Here is a 24594-nt window from a genome sequence, read left to right on the forward strand (position 1 = left end):
GCAAGCAGACTGGGTGGCACTGCTGACTTGAGGACTGACCGAGCGATCAATGACAGTGGGTGCAGGGAACAGTGTAGTCTTTCTCACAGGACAAAACGTGGGTCCTGAGAGCATTGGGGGGCTGTGGCAGCAATGCTCTGCCTGGCAGCTGTGGCCCCACAGGGCGTTTGTTGGCCAGGCTTGCTGGTGGGACTCCCTCGGGTTCTGTTTGGGGGAGCACCTTTAATTTCCCTGTGAGGCCTCTCCCCTGGCCCACTGGGTAGGCTAAGGTGCCACACAAATGCTGGCCGGCCTGCTCCCCTCCCATGGAGAGGACCGGGCTGGCCCACATTGGGGGTAGGGGTGCGCCCGACACCCTGGTCTGACCCCTGTGGCCTGCTGCCCCTCCCAGGCCCCAGTCCTGCGCAGAATGCGGTGAGCCCCGCCACCAACTCACACTCCCCTGCCGAGAGCCTGCCCGCAGCTGTCCCCGGCAGCACCAACACACCCACGGCTCTGAGTGCCACCTCCCCCACGTTACGCTCGAGCACCTACGCTCAACAGGTGAGCATTCGGGTGGGACCCACCACTGCACGCTGCCTCCGCGTTCGCAGAGAGGCCTTGTCCGGGGGGCAGTGTTCATCTAGGAAGTGTGCCGAGAGCCTTCAATCTATTCGGCTGCGGGGTTTTTGTGCTGACCAAGAGAGGAGGGCCCCGATTGGCGAGCCGGGGGCTAGGCCCCACCGCGGCAGCAGCATGGCCTGGTGCTTGCCTCGAGCTTTGAGCTGCTTGGCGCTTGGTGTGCCGTCCCCGCTGCTGTGGTGGCTGGTTGCGAGGAGGGTGTGCTTGGGGGCCCGCGCAGGCGGCGGCGGCATCTGCGGCGGCAGCCTCGTCCTCGCTGGGGGGCAGCCCCGCGGCCGCTCCCCCGGAGCTCCCCCCTGCGGCAGCCCCGCCCATCAGTGCCCCTGCGCCCCCTCCGCTCGTGCAGATGCCCCCGGCCCTCAAGGTGAGCCCCGCCGAGGCCGTGGCGCCGGCTGCACGCGACGACGGCCGCTGGCCCCAGAGGCGACAGGTAACTGCGGGGGGTGGCGGCGGCTCCCCCCCTCCCCCCCCGCGGGGCCGGCCGGCGCGTCCTCTGGCCTCCGGGCGGGCCGCCCCCGACGGGGGGGAGGGGCCGGGACGGGCTCTTGAGGTGGTGGGTGTGCACGCATGTGTTGTGTGGGTCCGACTGGTGGCTGGGGCCCAGCTAGGCCCTGGAAGGGGGGACATCTATTTGTCCTTACATGTAACTGTTATTGTTTAAAAATGCCATTCACTGCCCTCACTGGCTGCCTTGTGGGACATCGTACCACTTTGCTATGTCTTTACATGCAATGCAGTCTTGATTTAGGTTTTCACCTTGCACAGCATGTATTTCATATTGTTTGTTCGCTCGCCAGTTGTGGGCAGGTTAAGCATGCTGAAAGGGGCCATGTAGACAAAATGCAACTTTGTTCTATTTGAAAGAACTGGACTTTGGTAGCTCACTCAGCGCCATTCTAGCAACTAAAGAAGTTTAACCCAAAATATTCACGCTGGTTTTCAGTGCATTAACTGCGCATTAGCATTCAAGGGGTACGGTCAAATGGAACTAGAGCCCCGCTACATTCTCCCCATGCTGTTTTTTTGGTGGTGGCTAAAGTCAACCACTTGCACAAACAAGATTCCGTGACGTCAGAAAAATTGCTGGAAAGTGGCTCTGGAGTCTTCAGAAATATCTCTATTATTAAGTTGGTGGTGTTATCACGATAAAGCAGTCATTGTAATGAACCAAACATGCGTGTTTTCTTCATGGCCCCTTTAATTTTAGTAATAGACGGGTGAAAGAACCTGTGAGGAATAGGGCATAGGGAAACAGCACTTCTGAATGCGTTTGTTTTTTCTCTCTGTAAAAAAGATGCATGTTGACCATAGTGACTCAGACTCAATTTCGTAAGGTAATAAAGACAATGTTTACAAGACAACGTTTACTACTCCCTTCAGTGCACCTTTGAGGGTTTTTCAATGTGGCACAGGCCAGTTGGCTCGACAAGCATGCACATGTGTCTACAGCGAGAGTTGGAAGTACTATTTTTCAGTACACTCTTGAACAGCGGGGAGGAGGAGGTGGCTGTTGTGTGCATTTTCTGCTGCCGTGGCAATAAATTGCAGAAATGAGTGCAACTAATTTCTTGCTCATCCTCATACACGTACACTTGCATGCCCGTGAAACCCGTGAACGATGTAGGGAGGTCAGGGTGGCCACACCAGGGCCTGTTAGCCCGAATTCGATAAGTCGGGCAATAAGCTTTCAACTACGACTTCAGCGCTGCCTGTAAAATAAGCTCCCGAAACTGAAACAAGCGCACAGATAAGAGGGCTTTTCCGGCGACTGACCCATTTGCCGTCACCGACTTGTAGTCGAAGTTGGCGGTCGCCTTCTTATTGCAAGCGGGAGCTTATGTGTACGGGCAAACAGGCCCAGGTGTCTGAGCCATACATAGACCTCAGGATCAAGTGCAGGTGATGCTGATAGAATCCCAGACACACAATTGTTTGTTTGTATCCTCAATCCGTGCGCCACAGAATGTCTTTGCCAGACACATCCTGCAACTGTTGCCTATTTTTGGTAGGCGGGGGAGTCATGCCCTCTCTCTCCATGGGGTAGTCAAGGCCAGTGCAAGGGCACTTTACGGGGCTGATGCTGTGGGGCAGGAACCTTGTCAAGCTGCATGTACGCAGTGCTTTGTTCTTGTCCCGGTACACATTGTTGAAGAGAACTTGGCTCCAAATGCTTCTGATGGGGTGGAGGTTCCACCAGCATTGCTGGTGTCCGAGCAGCCTCGACTTGGGGTCCCAGGACACGAGACAGAATTCTTGTATGCAACCAGTGTTCCCCTTCTGAGTAAGTGCAAAGTGGTGCAAGCGGGGGGTGGAATTGCTGTGCCATGTGCGCCATGCTGTGCCACCCTGCTCCGAAAAGCAGCGTTGCTCCGAAACTGCTCCCAAGTGGTGCTGCTAAATGAGGCAACTGAGAGATGATGTTCAATGCCAGTTGCATTGTGCAGGGAGCAGTAGAATTCAATAATTCAGCCGTAATTTCTGTTGTGACGCACTCCGGCGGACTCCCTGGTCTCTATGCGGCGGCGCAGTTTCACGGGACTTTCGCGTGAACTTGGGTTGTGGGCAGTGCGCAAACTTCGCCCTAAATGCAGCTTTTTTTAACGCACTGCGTGCTGTGCAGTGAAACTGTATTTGAAGCCATATTCCATGATGCATGTGTCATCACCAGCAGTCATTTAAATCTTCCTGCCTATTGTAAGAGCAACAAATAAAACAGCTTTACCATTTAGTGGGTGCGATTCGCGGGCAGTCGAGGACCGGAAGCCCCTTAGGAATACATGGGGAAATCGAGCACCAGATTGCATCTCGGGCAGTCCGAAGACGATTCGGGACTGATAATCAAGGGGACCCAGTTATTATTACTGTGTTTGACAGCAAGCTCACGAGCTGTGGCAATGGATGATTGACACACCGAAAGCTGTGAAGGGTTCGGGCCGTGCCCAGTGTCGGGACATGGTACTGTTGAGTAATAAGAATGAATGCAAGGGAGGGGTGGCTAAGCATGGCAACGTTTGCATGCGAGTAATAAGTAATAAGAATGAATGCATCTGCGCTGAAATTTAATGCCAAGGGAGCATGGCAACATTCCTCTAATTACGATCGTGGTGAACATGCACCTCGGGGATTAAAATTGGGGGGTCACCTCACTTCGCGTAACTTTTGCCATGACTCTACACTTCTGTAAATACTGTCTGGCATCAGAAAAATAATAATTTCATCCTTCAAATGATAAAAACACCTCACGGTTTCAGCGTTGTTCGAATTTGATATTTCTATCTGCTCCCTGTTGTGCATGCATACAGCCTCAGTAAAATTTAAGAAGTTTGTAAGGAGTTTGTGTGGTCTGTACCTTGTGATTTTCTGAAGTACAAACAGTGTTTGTACTCCAAACTAATTAAAAAGTGTAATCCCCCTCTCCAAATCGCTGCACATTTAATTTCACTGCTCCAAAAACTTCTCCCACGTCTGTTTCAGTCTTCTTGCCCCGGAAGGATTTTTCCCATACACGACCAAAAATGCCAAAGCTTATATTTTCTTTCAGTGCAGCCCACAAGTCCTTACACCTTCCTCTGTTGCATGCCTGGCTAGCTGGGTGCATGTTCCTGGTGAATAGAAATTGTTAGTCATGGAGCTGATATTTAGGCAGTCAAATAATGCTTCCACCTCAACATGCTACAGCTTGGCCTTCCTGAGAAGTTGCGTCAGCAGGCAGCAAGAGTTGGCCATTATGAATGTTTTGAGATGTACAGTTCAGTCTGTGTCAGATCTATCCAGGATTGGCGGACCAGACCAAAAAATGTATCATCCAACTGCCTGGCAACACCTGGCAATATGGCATCTTGCATGCCCTCAGGTTCAGTGTGCGTGGAAACGCATCTGTATGCATGTTGGGGCACCGAAGCATATACAAGGAAGGGGTGTGCCCCGAGGCAAACTGTTGTGCTGTTTTGTGGAGAGGTAGTGTAATGAATGTCACGAGTACATCTGAACCCCATTGCTTGGCTGGTTGTGGAGAAGTGGAGCGAAAATATGGATCATAACAATTTTTGCCTGCAAAGGCATTCGTGGAATGTGGATGTTGTGGTTAGGTGCCGTATCGAATAGGATTAGATAACAGGGGCAGCCCTGGCACAAGCGAGATGGGAGATTTTGTTAAAGGGACACTGCAGGCAACTTCCAAGTTAAAGGAGCCATGAAGACAAAACACAAGTTTGGTTCATTCGAAAGGTTGTCTCGTTAGAATCATACTAACACCACTTTTAACGTACTCTTCGCTCAAATAAGCTTTATAATTAGGGAAAATGGGAATGGCCATGCCACCCACTAGCTCATTTCCCGCAACAGAACCTATGATGTCATATGAACTCAGCTGTGCGATTGGCTGAAGCCGGCAAAAGCAAACGCAATTTAGTCAGAGCTTATAAGCTTGCTTAACGCTCGTTCAGCAAGCTTGCATTTGCGCCCAAATGCAATGCATATCCATCTTACAGCAGTACGAAGGGTGCGGTAAACAACAAAAGTTACGAAAATACACGTAAACATAGAAGTACCGATGCGCACTGCGGTTGGTACTGGGCGCACTATGCTTCTTTTAGCTGCACAGCAGTCCGACGCTTTGGAGTTGTCTTATACGACGCTGGCCGATTGGCGTAAGCGACGTTGCCTTACGTGACCCTGTTTGTCAAGCATACCCATGTTTCACGAAGCGATTGCTTTCTACCGTAACAAAAACAAGCCAGGTGTAAATACGGTCAAAAACAAAGCAACGGCGGAGTGCTGAGTATGCTAGCGCCACCTGGGAGGTTTGACGGCAGCAAGGATGCAGACCCGAATGGCGCAGTGGAAATTTGTTTGTATACGCGCCGTTATGACTTCATTGTAGACGTCACCAAAACACGATTTGGCGGGAGAATCAAAATTTTAACCCAAATTAATTTCTCGGTGAATACGGCATCATTTGCTGCCGCGCAAGCACTGGCGACGCTGTTGGCGGTGAGCGCGAACACGGGCTGCGCTGCGAAGCGCGCCTCCGGTACGTCGGCTTAGGGATTCTCGCATTTGTCGTCTGCTTCAATCGGGCTCGCTCTCCTGGCTGTTTATTTGCGCTCGTTTACCTTTTGATGCTTGTACGCAGCAGATTTTGCGTGTCCGCAATTTTTTATCGTAATAAAAGACTTCAAATCGCATGCACTAGCTCAGTGCGTGATTTAAAGCATAGTTGTTGATACCGCTCTGGAAGGAAACATTGCCGGCGTCGTCCCATTCCTTGTGAAGCCGCTCCTGTGTGGAGCGTGAAGATTCGGAGCTAGGCATCAGCTTCTGTACTCAGCAATCTTTCTAACAAAGGTAACAGTCGGAGTTTAATAGCCGACAACAGCGAAAATGCAAGACCGAAACAAATTCCAGGCGTTTGGGCCTGTCGGCTTTGACAGAAGGCATTACGATTCGCGGTAATAGTATGTAAGGTAAAACAGTTGCAACCTTGCCGAACGCTCGAAAGTATTGTATCACATCAGTTTATGCTCGTCATGGCATGAAAGTACTATGCCGACATGCGCTATGGCGCGCAAAAAATGTATGTTGAGTTCCAAATAACCTGCTGTGTGTATAGGCGCGTGCTGGTTTTATACCAGGCTTCCAACCAGTATGGGGGCTTGTTGAGCAAAATGAGCAACGTGTACGTTAAAAATACAGTAACAGTAGGTTTTTTCAGACTTGGAGGGATGTTCTGCACATTTCCCACGGCCATATCATCCCATTATTCAGATACGCGTTTTAGTAAAGCTATACTCAAGAGGAGGAGGAAGAGGAGGAGCAGAAAACTATTTCGCAGTAAAATCGGCGGGCTCCTCAATCCAGGACAAGAGAGTAAATTCATGAAACGCCATCCTGATTAGGCCAGGATTTGTTCTTCACGCCTGAAGCGGTTTGAAAACAAGAAAGAGCGGCTTGGACATATTCATCGGTTTCGATTCCTGTTATACTGAAAACCGGCATGTATACGATTGATTGCGTTCGTTACCGAGTATATCAAGCCTTCAGCTCCGTAATAATTTCATAACTGTTCGGGTTGAGATGCAGGGGACGATAACGATGGTTACGATAGAAATTCGGGTCACAAAAGCCGCATTCAAGTATTGTGGACAACGTTGTCAGCATCGTTGCGCTGGGGCGTAGCACCAACCTCCTCACTTCATCTGAATAATCAACGCAAGCTGCTGATATGAACCTCCTAGCACGTAGCCATAACGAAAGGCAATTTGTGAAGGTCCACACGTACCTTGTGAGTCTCCCAAGCATCCCCAAACCTCCTAATAAGGCGTTTGTGAAGCTGCAGAAAGATTAATGCGTTGGGCACGGAAAAAAAAATCGTCCGATACAAGTGAACAATGAAAGAAATAGACGACAGCCGTTTTATTTTTTGCTGTTCGATGCCCGTGTAGGGGCTAGCTGCTTGGTGCGTAGCATTAGTCTGTTGAGTCTTCATGAGAGCACCTCGAAAATACTGTAAAGAAGCCTACGCATTTTGAATATTTATCGAGGAGCTCTGAGCACTGAGCACTGCTCATCTCGCTCCTCGTATGTTGCAGACTTGTGCAGAATACAGCTTGAAATTATTCAGAGGTGTCAGAAGCTGGCAAAAATAACTGCATTACTAGAAATAGTTTTTAATGCACTGAAGCATCAAAACGGGCGGGTTCTAGCACATGCACTGCTGCCCCTCACACGGCGCGAGTGTAGTAGCGGCGCGGGTGTAGCAGACGACAGCGGCACGAGTCCCTAAGCTGACGTCAGGGCCAGGGGGCACCACTCAAACATCTCACCGCCAATAAAACACGAAATCTTTCGAATAAAACAAACTTGTATTTTGTCTTCATGGCTTCTTTAAGCTCAGACAAAGGCTCATTCCCCTGTAGCCCTCTCAGCATTTATTCGGTGGCAAGCTTTAAGTGCCAAAAAGTTACCAGTTAAAAATGCATTTGGTCAATTGTGAATAATACGCTAGGATATTATTTTCCGTCGTTTCATGAATGAGCATTTATTTAGTTTAGTTCAGGTTTAGTTCAAATTACTTAGTTCCTCTTATTTTTTCTTTTCTTTTAATTTCCTCCCCTCAGTTTTTGATACTTTCTCATTTGTCTAGAGCAGGGATCGGCAAACTTTTGAAGGGGGGGGGGGGGGCGAGTTGCATGAAGTCGACACAGCGGGGTCCAGATGGCAAATGGGGGAGGGGGGTGCTTTGCCGGAGAAGAGAAAACATTTGTTGGATTGACAAGGCTATACAAAAGCTAAAAGATGGGGGACAATGTCAACTTGAAACTTTTTTTTCTCCTGTCTAACCCCATTTGAGGTCAAAACTGCCATGTCTGCCTTCAGATAGGAAGTGACAAAGGGGGGGGGGGGGAGTTATGAGGTAGTGCCGGGGGCTGCATAATACCTCCTGGCGGGCCGCAAGGTTGCCGACCCCTGGTGTAGTCTTGTTAGGTGTAGAATGAAGGTAAACCTTTAATCCTGAGTGCAAGATACGCCATTTTCAACACTGTTCTTCTCTTGGCTGTTTCTGATGACTGTAATGGTGGTGTAATTAAAGGAGGGGTAGGAGGATGAAAAGTTTTTAAGCAAAAAGCGTGAGGTAATGAAATTTTTTTTATTGCTTTGTCAGCTGTGATACTTTGTGGGAACTTATATTTTTCTAATTTGTAGGAAAAGTTGTCAGACCAGTATTTGATCGAAAGTAGAGAAAAAGCCATATGAATTTTCGTTTTTTGTTTACCGGAAATGAAAAATTGCAAATAGATGATGAATTGAGAAATTTGCTCCCAAACAGACTTTCAGTGCTCCGAAAATAAGGTTTTGGTGCTCCAAAGGGGCTCCAAAAATCTCCTTTTACTGCTCCACAACAGCATTCTCCCTGAGCTGCTCCAAGAGGCTAAGTCTGCTACCACTTCTGCATAAATCTTGTAACCTCAGATTAGGGAACGGAAGATACAGCTGAGCAACAACCAACATGTAAATCTAGCTTCTCAGTTTAATCCCAGAGTGCATACTTGTGGTCTGTTGGCCAGCCAGTGTTGGGCTGGAACCCTGCGTCAACCTGCACAAGAAACGGTTGTTCGGTTGAGTGACAGAAATCTCTGACAACTCGATAAGGAATCCCCTCCCACCTGCCCGAAGGTAATTGGAGCGAAGCAGCGGAAAGCCACCCGGGGAGGCTGTTAGCAACACCCTGAGGGGTTGCAACCCCTGTGCATTCCACAATAAACTGTTCCCAAAGCCTGCTGGTCGGTTCTCTCCAAAGCATGTTTTTAGTAGTCCACCGCCTCTGATGCGACAAGCGAAAGCACGACTGTGGAGGAGACAATGGTTTGTCTGGTGCCTGAGCAAGCCTAATTTTACACCCTTTGTCAGTTTTCTAGGTCAAACCTAAGCCTACTGCACCACAAAATTGAAAGAATGAACTTACACTTTAAATGTAAGAATTATTTTGCGACAGTAAGCAAGGAAGCTGCTCTCTCTAGCTTTCCGGCATGAAACGTTTCAGCCTTGCTCAGGACGTAAGCTTGTACAATTCTTTGCGGCCTGCACATTTTCGGCTTAGCCTAAAAAATTTTGACCCTGTACAACGCGTGAGCCGTTTTAGGCATTGTGCCAAGTTTGCATGTTTCGAAATGAACTTTACGTTCAGTGAACACAGAGGGTGTTTTTCTTTCAACCTTGACAAGTTCTAGTGCCTTGGTGGCCACCAGATAAGGGGATGGAAGGAAGGTCAGTGACAGGCGTAGACTTCAACCAAGGTTTGGTGACGGAACGTCGTAATAGGGCAAGTGTGGAAAACGAAATTGTTCCCCTCCCGTCTTTGCCCTGTGTAATAACCGATGAGGCATCACCAACTCGCTCAAACTTTCGCCCTCTCTGGACAAGGCTTGCTGGCAAGTGTTGGTGATCCATCTCGGCCCTCGTACGTTGGGGTGGTGGTGGGGGCGTCGCCAGAGCCCAAGAGCTCCAAGGTGTCGACGCGTCGCGAGAGCAGTCGGCCCATCAAGAAACCCAGCAAGGACCTGAATGTGGCTTCCATTTTCTCTGATTAGGGCTTGGTAGTGGGGGCAGCGTTTGTCCTTGGTTGCTGCCAGACAAGTGAAAAACCCACCCTGTATAATAAAGGCATTGGTCTTTCGTGGACATGTTGCAGCGACGCAGTGTGAACCGCACGTAGTCAAGTACACACCATGAAGTCACACCCTCTGAGCTTGCCACGCTGAAACTTAGTTGTCCAGTGTGGTTATTAGTGGACTATTGGCAGAATATGCATGTGGAATAAAATGTGAATCTGATCTAAAATTTCATGATGGCGTAACCAGGGTATACACATGCATTGTGCTGCAAGGTACTAGGCAAATGCCGTTTTACTTCCAGGGACCAATGCCTTCGGGTTCACATTTGCAGTTCACATTTCATTAGTGGCTGCTTTTACATTTTCATGAGAATGCCCCTGAAAGTTATCGAATAAGAGTGTGAGTAAAAATATAACGCCAGCTCCTCACAGCCACCTCCTCCCTCCTCTTAATGTATGTCCCAATGCAAAGTCTCTCTCCAATGCTGGAGGGTCAGTGGGGTAGTGGCCGTCACCTGCATGCTGCTCTTCTCTCTGGCAACAAGTGGGAGAGCGGGACCAACAGCGGGGTGGCGTGCTGCAGGCCAAGAAGGGGGTGAAGAGAAAAGCGGACACGACCACCCCTCTGCCCCTGGAGCCCCCGGCCGGGGGGCCCTCGTACGTTGGGGTGGCGGTGGGGGCGCCGCCAGAGCCCAAGAGCTCCAAGGTGTCGACGCGTCGCGAGAGCGGTCGGCCCATCAAGAAGCCCAGCAAGGACCTGCCGGACACGCAGCAGCACAGCTCCAAGCCCAAGAAGGGCAAGCTCACCGAGCAGATGAAGTACTGCAACTCCATCCTCAAGGAGCTCTTCGCCAAGAAGCATGCCGTGAGTGCGCTCTTCCTCCTGCTCCTCCTCTTGCAGTGTAGCCTGGTGCGCACTGGCTGCAGTGTAGCTCACCACGGGGGCGTAGCTTAAGCACACAAGGCCCCAGCTGAAAGTTTGTGCGTGCTTAGTTTTGGCTTAACGTGTTGCGCTCAGATGAAAAGTAATTGCTGAGACCACGAAAGTTTCGGCTTGCAGGCGAGATTTGTTGCTGCAATGTGCGTTTTGGGGATCATACAGGATAGCTGATTGATTAAATTTTCCTTTTTGTTTTTTTGCAATTACTGCTTCATCAGGTTTCCAATGTAAGTATACCGTAACATTTTGCGTTGTGGTGCAGTTTGGGAAAAGCTCCGGAAGTTGGTGTCCCCATAAGCGTTGTAGAAGCAGCTCTCTTCCCCCCCCCCCCCTTTTGTAGTGTGCCCTTGTGCTGTGGACTCTTCAGGGTTCTACTGCCCTTTGCGGTCCCACTGAGAGGGTTTGTCTTTGAAGACCGTAGGTCTGAGAGGCAAGCGGGCCTTGAGTGGAGGCTCAGTAATTGCCTTATTACCTTTGGCAGGGAGAGGTTCCTCCGTGGTTCTTCAGTATAGCAGGTTTTGTGGAAGGTTTCACGGGGGGCTCTTGGTGGACGTCTTCCTTTCGGTGCGCATGTGACAGGCTGGGCTTCTCCATGTGGCCGGGCTTGGTGTCAATTTGGCGGGGAGAGGCCCCTGTTTGGCCACATCCACGGAGTGCAATTTCCCTTGCGTGTTCAAAAAAGTGCAACACCAAGTGAGGCTGTGCTGTCAGGTGGGGGCTCGACGGGGAGGCACCGGGCCCATGCCAATGAGTGTCCGGGCTTACTGTCATCTGAGTGGAGTAGTGAAAGGCAATGCAGTTGTCTTATGGAGATATAATGTGCTCTTTTGGGATGTATTCTCCGCGGGAAGGAATGCTGGCACGACATTCAGGCTCGCTTAGCTTTTTCCTTCTTGGCAGTGAACGTTGACGTCCATGTGATAAAGTTGTAGTTGCAAGGAAATCCGGTAGGCGCTCTCACCTGTTTGTCCATTCTCCTTTCTTCGTCTGATCTTTCACTTTTGTGGCTTAAGTCACTGTTTGCAGTTTAGGACAAAACACCTTCGTCTCGTAGGTAAACTGCGCTCACATTTTTTGGAGAATTATGTTTGTGTAACAGCGGTAAAATGGCTCGCAACATCCCAAGCGCTAGTACCTTCAAGTGGAAGCTCCAGATAGAAAAATGGTGCTTCTCAACTCTAATTAGAAGAAAAAAACAATTTCTAGTTAGTGTGTGCTGAAAGCAACTGCAAGATGACTTCTGTGTACTTTGCCCATACTTATCCAAGACATGCAAGACATATCCAGGTGGAAGTTTGATTTTGTTTCCCATTGAGCTTCTGATTTGGTTCTTTTTTTCTTCTCATGCCTGTTGCTAAATTTCAACTGATTCCTGCCTTTTGTGTACAGTGAGAAGCAACAACAATTGCTGCGAGTGAGTGTCTGTGAGGCACTGTGATGGTCAGCTCATGCAGGTTAAGAAGCCGTTGCTTGAAGAGCGAGCATTTTTACTTAACCCTGTGATGCCCAGCATTGCTGAGGAGTAACAACCCAAACAATATGTTTTCTTCGACATTTAACGCCATATCTTCACAGACGAAGGTACTCCGACCTTCAAAAATAAAATAAAATAAAAACAACCAGCATGTACATTTCTGTGCCAAAGAAAGATTTGTGTATGTGTGTTGACTCGCATCAAGCCTCGCGGCTCGTGACGAGTAAGCAAAATTGTGCAATTTCGTTGTTATTACGAAGAACAACGCAAACTCAACATTTATGGTCTCGACTCCAACCATAAAATGAGCGTGTAGATGCTGAACAAGGTAGCATTCTTGTTCAACTGAAACATAAAAGAGCAAGTGTCCGACGTTGCTTAGAAGCAACACCTTATTGTGTCCATCCTAATGAACCTACTTCATATTTGGGATGTCCTTTTAGATCCTAAATGTTTTGGCAATCTTAAGCGAGAAATTAGTTTTGGGCATCAAAGGGTCAAAGTTAATCACCCCACAGTAGTTGCTATGGGGTAAAAGTCTACCAGGTAGCATCATTTGTTACCTGAACACGAGTACTCGTAGAAAAAGGTGTAGCAGGTGGCAACATGCCCGTGTAGAAGGCACACTGTGCATTAGGAGGGAACTGACGTGTTCCTGTGCGGCAGGGTGTATGTGTGTTCGTAACCTGGAAAGCGTGCTTGAGCAGAGTGGCAGCTCCTCTCGTGACCACCCTCGGCAACAGTGGCCGAGAGCTTCCTTCCCTTTGTGCGCCCCCGTTGAGAAAGACTGAATTGGTGCGGAGTGCTTGCGCGTCTTTCTGTGGCGCGCCTTCCCTGGTTGGCCGCGGTATTTGGAGAGTGCTGTTCAGCACACTCGGCCACTCGAGGAGGCCCCGAAGGTTGAGTGCCAGCTCGGGCTTCTGGTGCACGTTCAGGCTGATGGGAGACTGAATCTGTCAAGTGGGGCTCTTGGATGTGTGACCGTGCTCGGTGCGAGCTCAACGCAGTGTGGAATCTGGCGCCGCAATTTGGGGTCGGGGGGGGGGGGAACAGCAGCCCCCACTGCCTTGTCCTCGTGCCGGCCGGGTGAGTGCGTGTGTGTGTGTGGCCGCGCCGGAGCGGGCCCCCCTGGCGGGCCCCTCCGGGCGGCCGGTGTTAATGCTGCTGCTGCTGTGTTGCTGTCGTTCCATGAGGCTAACCGGAGGTCTGCACGGGGGTGTTGTGCCATTTGTTCTTGAAGGGCCCGCCGGGGCCGAGCCCGAGACGTCCCCGCCGGGCGCAGCAGCCCAGGCCCGTGAGTGCTCTTCCCTTGTTGCTCTCTGGGTGGGCTGCCCCCGTCTGTGTCTCCCCCCTCCCCCGGGGTGGCGAAGGGGCCGCACTGCCCGTGCAGACCTCTCGGGGCTTTGCCAGGGGGGGGAGAGACGCAGGCTGCTCTCTCACTGTCCTCCTCCTCCTCCTTCCTCTGGGCTGTCTGCGGGGGGGAGGGCTTCTTGCGAGCATGGCCAGGGACACTCACTAGCACGCTAGGGTGGCTTCGCGACGCAATGCTCCCACTGGGCTGGCGGTGCCCCGTGTGGCTGAAGTGTGTTTCCCCGTGGCGGCAGGGCTACGCGTGGCCCTTCTACAAGCCGGTGGACGCGGAGCTGCTGGGGCTGCACGACTACCACGAGATCATAAAGCACCCCATGGACCTGGGCACCGTGAAGGTGAGCGGGCCACTCCTCATCGCACCTCGGGGTGCCAACCTTTGAGGCGCTGGTTTTCTATCTCCGCTTGAAATTTGTGTTGCGTTTGCCAAGAACACTCGCGGACAGGAAATACGAGTACTCTTACGTGCTTTTGAAGCGCTGTTTTGGCTGTCTACACTGGCCTTGTGCGCTGCAAAATAACCATGTGTGTACAGGTGTGCTGTGACGACATGGTTGCGGAAGTGGTGGTGGCGGGGCATTCATCATCCGGCATATCATGGCAGCACTTTCCGCTTCAATAGCTCGAAGAAAACAAAGCAAAGGATACGGCCCGCAATCATGCTTACTGGATGGAGGACGAATGCACTAATAGGGAGGGCCTTAGACATAGCTTGCACCAGCAACCCGCGATCGCATAGTCGGTGGTGGAAACGCTACCAGCAAAACATGACGGCACATCTGCTTCTGTAGCTCAGAAAAGATAGGGAAGACAGGTTGCAGGTTGGTGCTACCAGACTCCAATGCTTTTCTGGTTATGAAACTCTCGCTGAAGTTTCATTTGGGGTCAAAGGCCACTCTGCCAGGAATGCTGCCACCAATTGGAGGGCATTCAGCGGCCACGCGTCCCCCATGTGTGGGGCTGCACTGCGGAAGCAGAACGTGCACCCGCTTGTGGCGGCACTTTTTCTATAGAAACACTCATGGACAGGAAATACGAGTACTCATACGTGCTTTTGAAACACTCTTTTGGCTGTCTACACTGGCCTTGTGCGCTGCAAAATAACCATGTAGTTACGCCCTCAAGGTTGCTACACAACGAAGCTGGGAGGAAGGTGCTGTAACTGCGGCTGTACGGGGAATCAGTATAAGGCAGGAGCTGGCTCAAAACGATCATTGGATGTCCGGATTTGATTCTACGATATTTCTCAGCAGTGGGCAGGCACAGGAGATAAGCATGAGTTAAGCTCTGTGACGGTTTGCATTCTTCCGCGACCCTTGACCACTGTGCTTCTCTTAGCCTTGCCAAACTATAGCTCGGACTTGAGAATTGATTTCACAGCACGACCAGAGAACGGCTAGAGAAGCTCTGGAGATGGCGCTGTTTGTGATTCCAAGGAAAATTCCCGCAATTGGCTTGGTCAGCGTGTTCCGTGCTGGTATGCAGAGGTCCCAAGCATTGTTTTCACTTGACGTGAGGTAGATATAGTGAGTGACATGTGGAATTGCTTTCACCCACTAGTTTGACTGAGGCCCGTGCGAAAAACGGGAGACATTTCGACTGTGTAAAAGGAAACTCTGCACGGCTGGCACATTATTTCTTTGCGGCCTCCTCAGGGGCTCAGCTTCTGAATGGTTTCTTAGTTGCGAACAAGAGGTGCGGTGAGTTGTCAGCGCATGTGCTTTTTAAAAGAGCGGTAAACTTCTGAAATTATTGAGTATTGTGAAACAAAGATTACTCTCACTAGTGCCAGTAGTTGGGGTCGTCAGAAACAAGGTGCGTGTGTGGGATTCAAAGTATTTATAGGAACGGCCTTTTAAATATTCCTTTATTGGTTCTCGCAGCTAACACACGCACACACACTGGGCCGCTGATTGGCCACATCAACCACCAACTGTTTGTACACAATCACGTAATCTCCGCTCGCCCATAAACTACAAGTTGTTCATCAAAACACAAACCACTAATAACCAACCAACTTAAAAGCAAGACTGAGCAGTGTCCATAGACCATAGGACAGCCTCTGTAAAGTATTGCCAGAGCAAGAATATTTGCACCGAGGCAGAAGCCAAACATGGGAGAGTGTGCAAGGATAACTTTCCACACGGATAACGCATGTGGCAGTGTCATGGACGCTTCCGTTTGTGCAGGAGTCTTGGAATAGAATTGAATCACTTGGGTAGACTGGAGTGTGTGGGTGTTGCGATTATTCAACTATTGCCGAGTTGTTGCTGCGTTTGAAGCCTGGTGACGTGGTATTTTATGTTACAAGCAGTGTGATGAAGCATACTGTGGTTACGCAAATGACGAATGTTAAGTGTGCGCGGGGGGGGCAGGGCAGGGCAGGGGAACGAACCGTTGCTATTTCTTGTGCAGCGTTTTCCTTTGCTCCTCTAGCATTTGTGTCTAGAGGAAAAAATGTCGAAAGCATTGAAAAGGTACCCAATGATGCCGCATTTCCCAGTTGGAAACTTAGAGGCCATGCAGACAAAATACAGGTTTGTTTTGTTCGAAAGATTTGGTGTTTTGTAGAGCCCCCAGCGCTTGTCCAGCAGCAAACAATGCTTTGTTCACTAAGAAATAAATCAATTTAAGTTAAAATTTTTGATTCTCCCACCAAATTGTCTTTTTCGTGACATTTGAGGTGATGTATTTAGTACACCGTTCAGTTTGCAGCGGTCTGGGACTGTCTTGTTTACTGTTAGTCCTCCTATATGGCACCACCATTATGCATGGTTTCGGTATAAGTGGATGCAATGGCCATGCTGTGAGAAATACTGGCCAGTCTAAGAAATAGCCTGGCTCAGATTATAAAATGCCGTGGCTCAGATTATGACAGACTTTATGTGTACATAGTGTTCCAGTAGCTCAGTTATGCCTTGTGTTACTCTGGATAGAAACATTTGACTGTTGAACACTGCATGTTCGTGTACTAGTTACTGTTGCAATCAAGGTGCGAGCGTGCGTGGTCACTTTAGGTGCCCTTCTGGTGTGCGCGCTCACTTTAGGTAAAAAAAAAAAACCTAAAATGAGCTAGGAAATTGATGTCAAAAAACGGGATTTCTCACCAGGCTACTACTCTGCGTAGCAAGTTGTCATGGGCAAGGCAGGCACTCGCCACCTAGTCCTATGGTTGTCAGTGGGTACGATTCCGGGGGTCCTTGTTGACCCGAGGCCTGCACCAAGGGGGCACCTTCGGGGACGGGCGGGAAGTGGAGGGGACTGTCCAGAGGGAGCAAGTGTGCGGGGGCTGACAGGCGGCCTCTCCTCTCTCTCTCTGGTGCGCAGCAAAAGATGGACAACCGGGAGTACAAGAGCCCCGAGGAGTTTGCTGGCGATGTCCGGTTAATATTCACCAACTGCTACAAGTACAATCCTCCTGACCACGAGGTGGTGGCCATGGCTCGCAAGCTGCAGGTGAGGGCGTGCGGGCATTTCAGGGCAAGGGGGACGCTAGGAGCCCTGAGGCACCGAAAGGACTGCTGAAGAAATCCTAGGGGTGTGCAAACATCCAAGTTTTTGTTCACGGGTCAAGCACAACAGTGCAGTCACAGCTGGTGCCAATTTTCGCATGTTGCAATGTTTCCAAAAGGGTTCGGGAAAACTGCTTTGCAATGTAAACTTGCTGAAGCAAGTTACAGCACGTTTGTAGGTGGGGTTAAGGCCTCTGCTGGGTTCAATTGCGCCAGTCTACTTTAAGGTAGGACCTGACTGCTAACTTATACCCCTGCCACGCGGCAAATTTAAGGGGAGACGCGGGTCTTGGAATCCCGAAATTTGGCCAAAAAATCGATTTTTAGAAATCGCCATTTTCGGAAAGTAGAGCTATTTTTCTACCGGTTAGCAAAATATCCAGACCCAGGAGTACGTATTTGAGCCATAATATCAATTTATAGCACCGACGCCCGCTAAAATCGGCCAAGATTCGACGCGAAAATAGCATTTTTTCGACGACTCGCCCCTCGGGTTCTACATGCGCCACGGCGTCCATCTTGGTCTCATTCGAAAGCGCGTCTTTTCGTTTTCAATTCCCCGCCAGAACCACTCCGTTTCGTCCGTTGGTTGCGAGTAAAACCGGTGTAGAAAAGAGACGGATCGCGCCGCCTAATTGGTTACTGACTGCACGTGACCGCAGGGCGCAACCTCATTGGCTGGGCGCCGTGGGTCGTCTGCTCGGCACTCTCATCACAGGGCAACGGCTCATGTATTCGTCTATGCGAGGACCGGCAAAAGCCCCGCATGGCGTAAAAATAAAGTAAAGATGTCTATCGATAACCGAAAGGAAGAACAGGCGTTATTAAAAGCGCCTGAAATACGATTTTCTGCTCCTGTGACGACGACTTATTGCGAGAACGGCGCCGAGACGGAGGTAGGCTTAGCGCCCGCGCGGGCTGCCGAGACGATAGCGTAGCGATATGATTACGCCTGCGGGGGCACTAAGGTGCATCTATCTTTCGATCAGCAGCAAATAGAAAGAAAAGAAATGATAAAGTGGAGGATGCCGCATGCCGACGTCGCAAGGGAAGTGTGTTCATTCTGTTATCAACGATGCTGCGGCGGTGCGGCCCGCACTCCGGCGCGCGCTTCCTCGTCGGCAGGTTACCATATAGATGAGCGATTTGAGAATTATAAATGTTCGCACTGTGCACAATGTGCGTTGGTGACGTGATATACGAGTAGATTAAACCGAAAACGTGGGTATCCCACCTAGCCAAGCGCATGCACGTTACAGAACAGTGGCGGGCATTCCGTTACCAGCCCCTTTGCTGCAACTCACTTTACGCGATGCAAATCCGATTTGATTGCTACAAATGAAGCAGTAACATAACAAAATAGCGTTTACAACTGTGGTGCACGCTCAGCACCTCAGCCCTAGTCGCCAAAGAGAGACGGCGCGATGCCAACAGCATAAAAATTGAAGCAACGTTCTGGCTTTGCTTTTGTTCAGTTTTTCTGCCAGGTGCCATCTGTAGACAGAGGATTTCATAATTTTCCCACCAACTGATTTCAGCAAACTTGGTATGCTCGTGTTGAGCGAAACGCGAGCTACATTCTAGAACCTTTCTTTTTTTCATATGCTCAATAGATAAAACTGTCACTTGTAGTAAAACTTCAACTGCGATTTTCTCAGCTTCCCTTTTTTTGCATATGTGCCTAGCCTTACAGGGGTTTTGAGGTAGTTTTTTTCAAAGGATTTCTACAAGTGTTATACCGTTGAATTCGGAATAAAATGAACTGCATGCTGAAGCTATTTTAATTGGCTCATTTTGCCTCAAATAAATGTTATGAGTAATAATTAGAGGTCATTAAGTTTTCAGAAAACTGTACTTGGCATAATTAGATTAATTCTATCTAATCAACTATCTTTACAGCAATATAAATAGCTTCAGCATGCATGGCAGGTCTTAAGCTACACATCCATACCATTTATTTAAAAAAATATTCAATAAAAAGTTCCTTAAAGGCCCGTAAGAAATTACTTAATTAGGCTCCAGTGTTTTCTTTATAACTCAAAAAATAATTCTACCACTTGAAAACTAATTACATATTTGAAATAAGGAAGACAAAACACATATGCACAGTGATTTTCATTATCACAGACTAATTAATAAAAAAGTTCATTTCAAGACCCACGTCTCCCCTTAATGTCATTTCCGTCGAATGTCATTCATTCAAAATAACATTTGTTTGCGGCCACACAAAAAACTGTAGCAACATTTGATCAAAATGACATTATGGGCCTAATGAGATCCATTTGACTGCATTCTGCCAGCAAATGTATTCTCAACACCTGCTTTGGTGCAAATGCCCACCCAAAAACGATGGGTAAAGTGTCACTGCCATTACAATTCTTACATGCGTATATTTTTAAAATTATTTATTCATATGAAACCAGCCGAATAGTGTTGTAAAAGAGCTGCTAGTCTAGCTAGTATAGGCTGGTGTCCCTACTATGCTTGACTTGGCTTAACTCATGATGTTTAATCATGTTCAGTAAGTTGCTGCAACTGTGCCTAAAGTTCAGTGAAGGTGCCTAAGCTCTTTTTGCTCAGTTTTTGCAAATATTAAAGCGCTTACTAAAATACTTTCTCTACGCGAGCTCTTTCCAATGGAAACCGCAATCATTGGCAAATGACATCAATTTTGGCCGTGTAGCAGCACGTCAAGAAAAGCCATTAAGTCAAACGAATGACATTCGACGGGAAGGACATTAAATTTGCCGTGTGGCAGGGGTATCAGTTAGGTAAGGTGACCAAGGGGTAAATTACCAGAAGCAGTAGTGCATCCCGGTATACTCAAAATTGTAACCAAGTTCTTTTACCATACTGGAAATTTTCTTTTGCTGAGTTCCTGGGATCTTGGCTCTTACATATCTACTACGGCTGTCCTTTCCATGTACAGTGGAACCCCGCATTGATAAATCCACCAGGGAAAGACGAAAAATTCGCTTTTGCGGGAATTTTGTTGCCGCGAGAATGAAACATAAACTACAGTAAAATCGCCCGCAAACTGAAAATCTGTTTCCGAAAGGAGGATATCACTTAGCGAGCCTCACCTTGCAGTAACTCAAGGCTCAGCTCTCACACTACAAGAAGTGCTTCATTGCTGGTTGTCCACGCCTAAGAACGACCGAATCGTGTCAAACGCATCCAAAACGTCCCGTGGGTTTGCTTCCTCTGCACGTTTTGCTTCCTGGTCCTCGGCACAAAGTATGTCCGATCGTGCAAGTGCAGTCCTGCTTCTTCTGTTGAACTCTGCCAGATGGTGGCACCTTGTTGTTCCAGTGCTGTCCACAAAACTAGAGCACTGCTTTATTGATGTCCAGAAAGGCCAGAGCTGTCAGTTTTGTTTTGCGCAAGTGTGCCATTAAAGAGCGTTCCGAACTCGTTGGCACTATCCCAGAGTCTTCCACTTGAGCTACTGACTTGGGCAATGGCGGCTGCCCTATCTTGTAGCGGTACAAACGTCCGCTTTTGATTGAGAGCAAGTGTGCCGATTGCTGCACGCACAATGAACGCATGCATGCTGTTACCAATGCTCACTCACGCATGCTGTTACCAATGCTCACTCTTACCAATGCTCACTCTTTGGAGAGGTGGACAAAGTGGCTGCCATCTATGACCCGAGCTTGTTGCTGCTGCTCTTTGTGGTGGCGTGTTGGATGGGTGCCAGGGTCCCCCCGTCTGAGCCGCCGTGTGCGTGTGTGAACGCAGGACGTGTTCGAGATGCGGTATGCCAAGATGCCCGATGAGCCTCCGCCAAGCGAGCCGCAGCCGGTGTCGCAGGCAGACCGGGTGGACTCGGAGAGCAGCTCGAGTTCGCGCTCTTCCTCGAGCGCCAGCTCCTCGTCGAGCGAGTCGGAGGACACGGATGAGGAGCGCGAGCGCAAGCTGCAGCAGCTGCAGGAGCAGGTGCGTGCCTCTTCTCCTCTGTTGTGGGGGCTGGGGTGGCGTGCATGATGAGAACCTCTTTTGCGTGTCATCTGAGCCGGTGGCAACACCAGGCGTGATTTGCGTTACCTTACTGACTGTTGTCCCCTGCCGAGAGGAGGGGTGTGTGCGTGTGGCGACGTGGCCACTGAGGGGGTGTGGGGTGTGCAGCTGCGCAAGGTGACGGAGCAGATCAGCATCCTGGCTGCCGAGAGCCGCAAGAAGGACAAGAAGAAGAAGAAAAAGAAGACCAAGCGCAACGACAAGGGTGGGCCCGTGGCGGCCGCTGGCGAGCCGGCCGAGCCCAAGGAGGTCAAGATGGAAGTGGACCAGCCGGCGGTGGCGGCTGCCCCGGCCAGCTCGGAGGCTGCGGCCGCAGCGGCCCTGGCTGGGCCGGCCGCCCTGCCCGCCAAGGCGCCCAAGGCCCCCAAAGGGGCCAAGGGGGCCAAGGCTGCGGCAGCGGCGGCGGCCTCGGCCGGCTCGGGGGCCGGCTCGGGCGGCGCCAAGCCGGGTGGGGGCCAGCAGAAGCGGCAGCGCTCCAACAGCAAGTCGTCCAAGAAGAGCAAGAGCCTGCCGGCCTTCGACAGCGAGGACGAGGACAACGCCAAGCCCATGTCCTACGACGAGAAGCGCCAGCTCAGCCTCGACATCAACAAGCTGCCCGGTGGGTGTGCTCCTTTGTTGCGCTCGCTCGGGGGGGTTAGGGAGGGGGAAGCCGAGGAACTGGCCTCACGGGACTGAACTGGGGCGTTGTCAGTGGTACATGTCGTTGGCCGGCTGTGCTTGAGAGTGAACTGCCCCCGCTGTACACGCAGGTGACAAGCTTGGCCGAGTGGTGCACATAATCCAGTCACGGGAGCCCTCGCTGCGGGACTCCAACCCGGACGAGATCGAGATCGACTTTGAGACGCTGAAGCCGTCGACGCTGCGCGAGCTGGAGTCGTACGTGGCCTCGTGCCTGCGCAAGAAGCCGCGCAAGCCGTACTCGTCCAAGAGCAAGCTGGCCGCAGGGAAGTCCAAGGAGGAGCAGGTGCGCGAGAAGAAGCAGGAGCTCGAGAAGCGCCTGCAGGACGTCAGCGGCCAGCTGGGCACCACGGCCAAGAAGCCGCTCAAGAAGGGTGAGTCCCCTTGGCCGATGTCGCTCCCGCCCGTCGTGGTTGTCATTGCTGAGGGAGGCATGCTGGGAGCCTAATGAGAAAACAAACCCCAACCGGCCACTTTGGTTCGTTTTCGCAGGATTTTGTGGCTGCGCAAAGGTTGAAGTTAACGCTATGTTTGCATTTTGGAACTTTAAACGATGGGCCCTGTTTGATGCCAAGTCCAAACCGCATACCCTATGAATGCCTTGAGATGTCCAAAAGCTTCGGTCATTCACACAATCGTGTGTGTTTCAATCGTCTAGCTTCAGCAGGAATGCTGTTTGTAACAGTGACTATGCAGCAGATGCAACCTAAACAGGCAGTCTCGGTTTGGTTCAAGGAGGGGTGTGGGCAGTTTGATGCATCTCCAAGAAAACGTGAAGCAACAATATGCTGAATGTGGTCTGTCTAGCTCCTTCGGCGTTTTTAGTAGTGCAGGTCCAACCACGCTGCTTGAATCTCAACGGGACGCTAAGAAAGGGACTGAAGAGTGTCTGAGCCATCTGGTTGGGACACGTGTATGTTATGAATGCAAAATGGTCACTTGTTCCCGAGTGTGTTTATAACTACATAAGAAAAAAATTGGGCCCATCTCCCCGCGAGAGGGACTCGAGTAAATGCGTCGCATAGGGGGTGGGTGTATTGCGTTAACGTTTAGTGTTTGGGGAGTTGGTGGTAGTGAATGCGTTGTATGAGCAGCTTCTTGACGTAGTTTGAATGAGTCAAGGATATAAGGTGCGTTCGTAGCCTCCCATTCTGTGTCGGCTTTGTGGCGCAGTGGGTAGAGCACCATGTACATTGCGTTCCGCCCGCATGGTCGAGGGATCGAAACCAGGCGCCGGATAGTATTTTTTTTATATAGTGTAGGGGGAGGGGTGCGGACTACGACTACGGACGTCAATGCGGGTGACATCGTGAGTTACTGAAATGCTCTGCATTTAAAAGGAAAGCCCACTGTTGACGAGAAAAACACAAAGACCCTGTGGGGTTGAACGCGCGGCATCACCTGACGTAGAGCGCTTGTGGAATTGGGAACTTTCAGAAATTCTCGTTGCCACGCAAGCCGCACTCGCGGTTGCGTAGGGGCCGTGGAGAAGGGGGACCCAAGCCGCTCCTGCGGCTGCGGAGGACGCTGTTGATGCAGAGCATCGCAGGACTTCCCGGGCATGATCACAAAGGTCGGCCAACAGCATCAAATCCACCAGCTCATCATGTGCCATGTTCCTCGGAGCTAGCGAACCTCGAATTCACTTGAAAATAAGCCCTTTGTTGGTCGCCAAAAATGTGGGGACCAGGGTTCTTGCGGTGGCCTAGCTCGATCCTCGAGAGTCGGCCGCAAGGCTAGCTCTGCTGAACACCGCCACGGACTGCCAACTTGGCGTAGCGGCAGTGAACAGCAAGGAACACACACAGGGCGCGGAAATCACCCACGACGTTTATTGCACTGCAATGAGGGACGTCGGGAGCGTCGCTCTACTACCGCCAAGACCACCTTAGTCAGGACGGGAGAAACGGGTGCGAGGGCAGACAAAGGAAGGCCAAAAAGGAGCAACACGTACTTACAGCCGCTCCCGATGATGGCTGGTATCCAAAGAGCTCTTCCTTCCCTCGTCGGCCCCAGACCAGCCCGCCTGAAGCTTCTGGGCAAAACCGGTCGTCAGGGGGTCAGCAGTGCCCCCCCGTCGTCATCCTCCCGCAGCGGGGAAACGCGCGGGCCGCGAGGAGACCTCCCCCTCTCGCCTCTGCGGCGAGCCGAGAGAGATAGGAAGCTGGCGCACCTCCGTAATTCCCACAACCCTCTGGATCATTTGTCCAGTTTGAACCAAAGTTTTTGGGGAACTGGTTGGGGGTGCAGAAAAGAGCATTGTTGGTTTCAAGTAGTGCTTAAGAGACAGGTAAAAAAAGTGCACAACCCAACGGGTTGTGCACGCAGCCTGTTTGGTTTTTGGCTGCCAAGCTCGAATCACATTGCGCAGGTGCTTATGCCGAAAGGGAGTCAGCTTTTTGTGCGTGCAAATGTTTAAAATTGATTTGAAAAAACGTTATGCAACACGGTTGTACGTTATACATCCCTACAGTGGGCTGTTCACATAATTTTCTCAGCATGGAAATTTTGGGTCAGCAGTGTTTCAAAGGAACCCAGCAGCATCTGCCTGGGTGGAGAATGAGGGCGCAGACAGACAGCCTTCTTTAGTGCACGCATAATAGAGGGTGTAGTGCGCTTGAGCGAAAGTGCGCTGTGATACGGGATCTGGGTGGCACAGGTTAAGGTCTGCAGTGCTTAAAGGAGCCATGAAGACAAAATACAAGTTGGGTTTATTAGAAAGACTGCTTAGTCCCGATAACAACGATACCAATATCATCGCAATCTTCAAACAAATAACGGAGATATTAAAGAAAACGTGTGGAGCAGTCGCGACCCCCTAGCCAATTTCCCGCAACTTTTCTATGACGTCACGAAACCTTGTTTG

The 24594-nt window shown here is 50.4% G+C and overlaps 1 protein-coding gene across 24 annotated transcripts in view; it reads left to right on the top strand.

Annotated features, from left to right (window-relative positions):
- The window catches only part of LOC144137655 (bromodomain-containing protein 3-like), a 90445-nt gene that overhangs the window by 14288 nt on the left and 51563 nt on the right, over window positions 1–24594 (top strand). For 20 of the 24 annotated variants that reach the window (XM_077669664.1, XM_077669683.1, XM_077669636.1 and 17 more), the window contains 9 exons: window positions 392–543; window positions 842–1051; window positions 10317–10598; window positions 13388–13441; window positions 13752–13853; window positions 16843–16971; window positions 20769–20966; window positions 21156–21648; window positions 21800–22102. In XM_077669664.1, the coding sequence (XP_077525790.1) occupies window positions 392–543; window positions 842–1051; window positions 10317–10598; window positions 13388–13441; window positions 13752–13853; window positions 16843–16971; window positions 20769–20966; window positions 21156–21648; window positions 21800–22102 (1923 nt within the window). The remainder of the gene's footprint in view (window positions 1–391; window positions 544–841; window positions 1052–10316; window positions 10599–13387; window positions 13442–13751; window positions 13854–16842; window positions 16972–20768; window positions 20967–21155; window positions 21649–21799; window positions 22103–24594) is intronic. The other 4 variants (XM_077669625.1, XM_077669610.1, XM_077669646.1 and 1 more) reach the window with 4 other exon arrangements.

The sequence above is a fragment of the Haemaphysalis longicornis genome, unplaced genomic scaffold (genome assembly GCF_048455015.1).
Source record: "Haemaphysalis longicornis isolate Haplotype H1 unplaced genomic scaffold, Haemaphysalis longicornis Haplotype H1 scaffold_1, whole genome shotgun sequence".
Taxonomy (NCBI): domain Eukaryota; kingdom Metazoa; phylum Arthropoda; class Arachnida; order Ixodida; family Ixodidae; genus Haemaphysalis; species Haemaphysalis longicornis.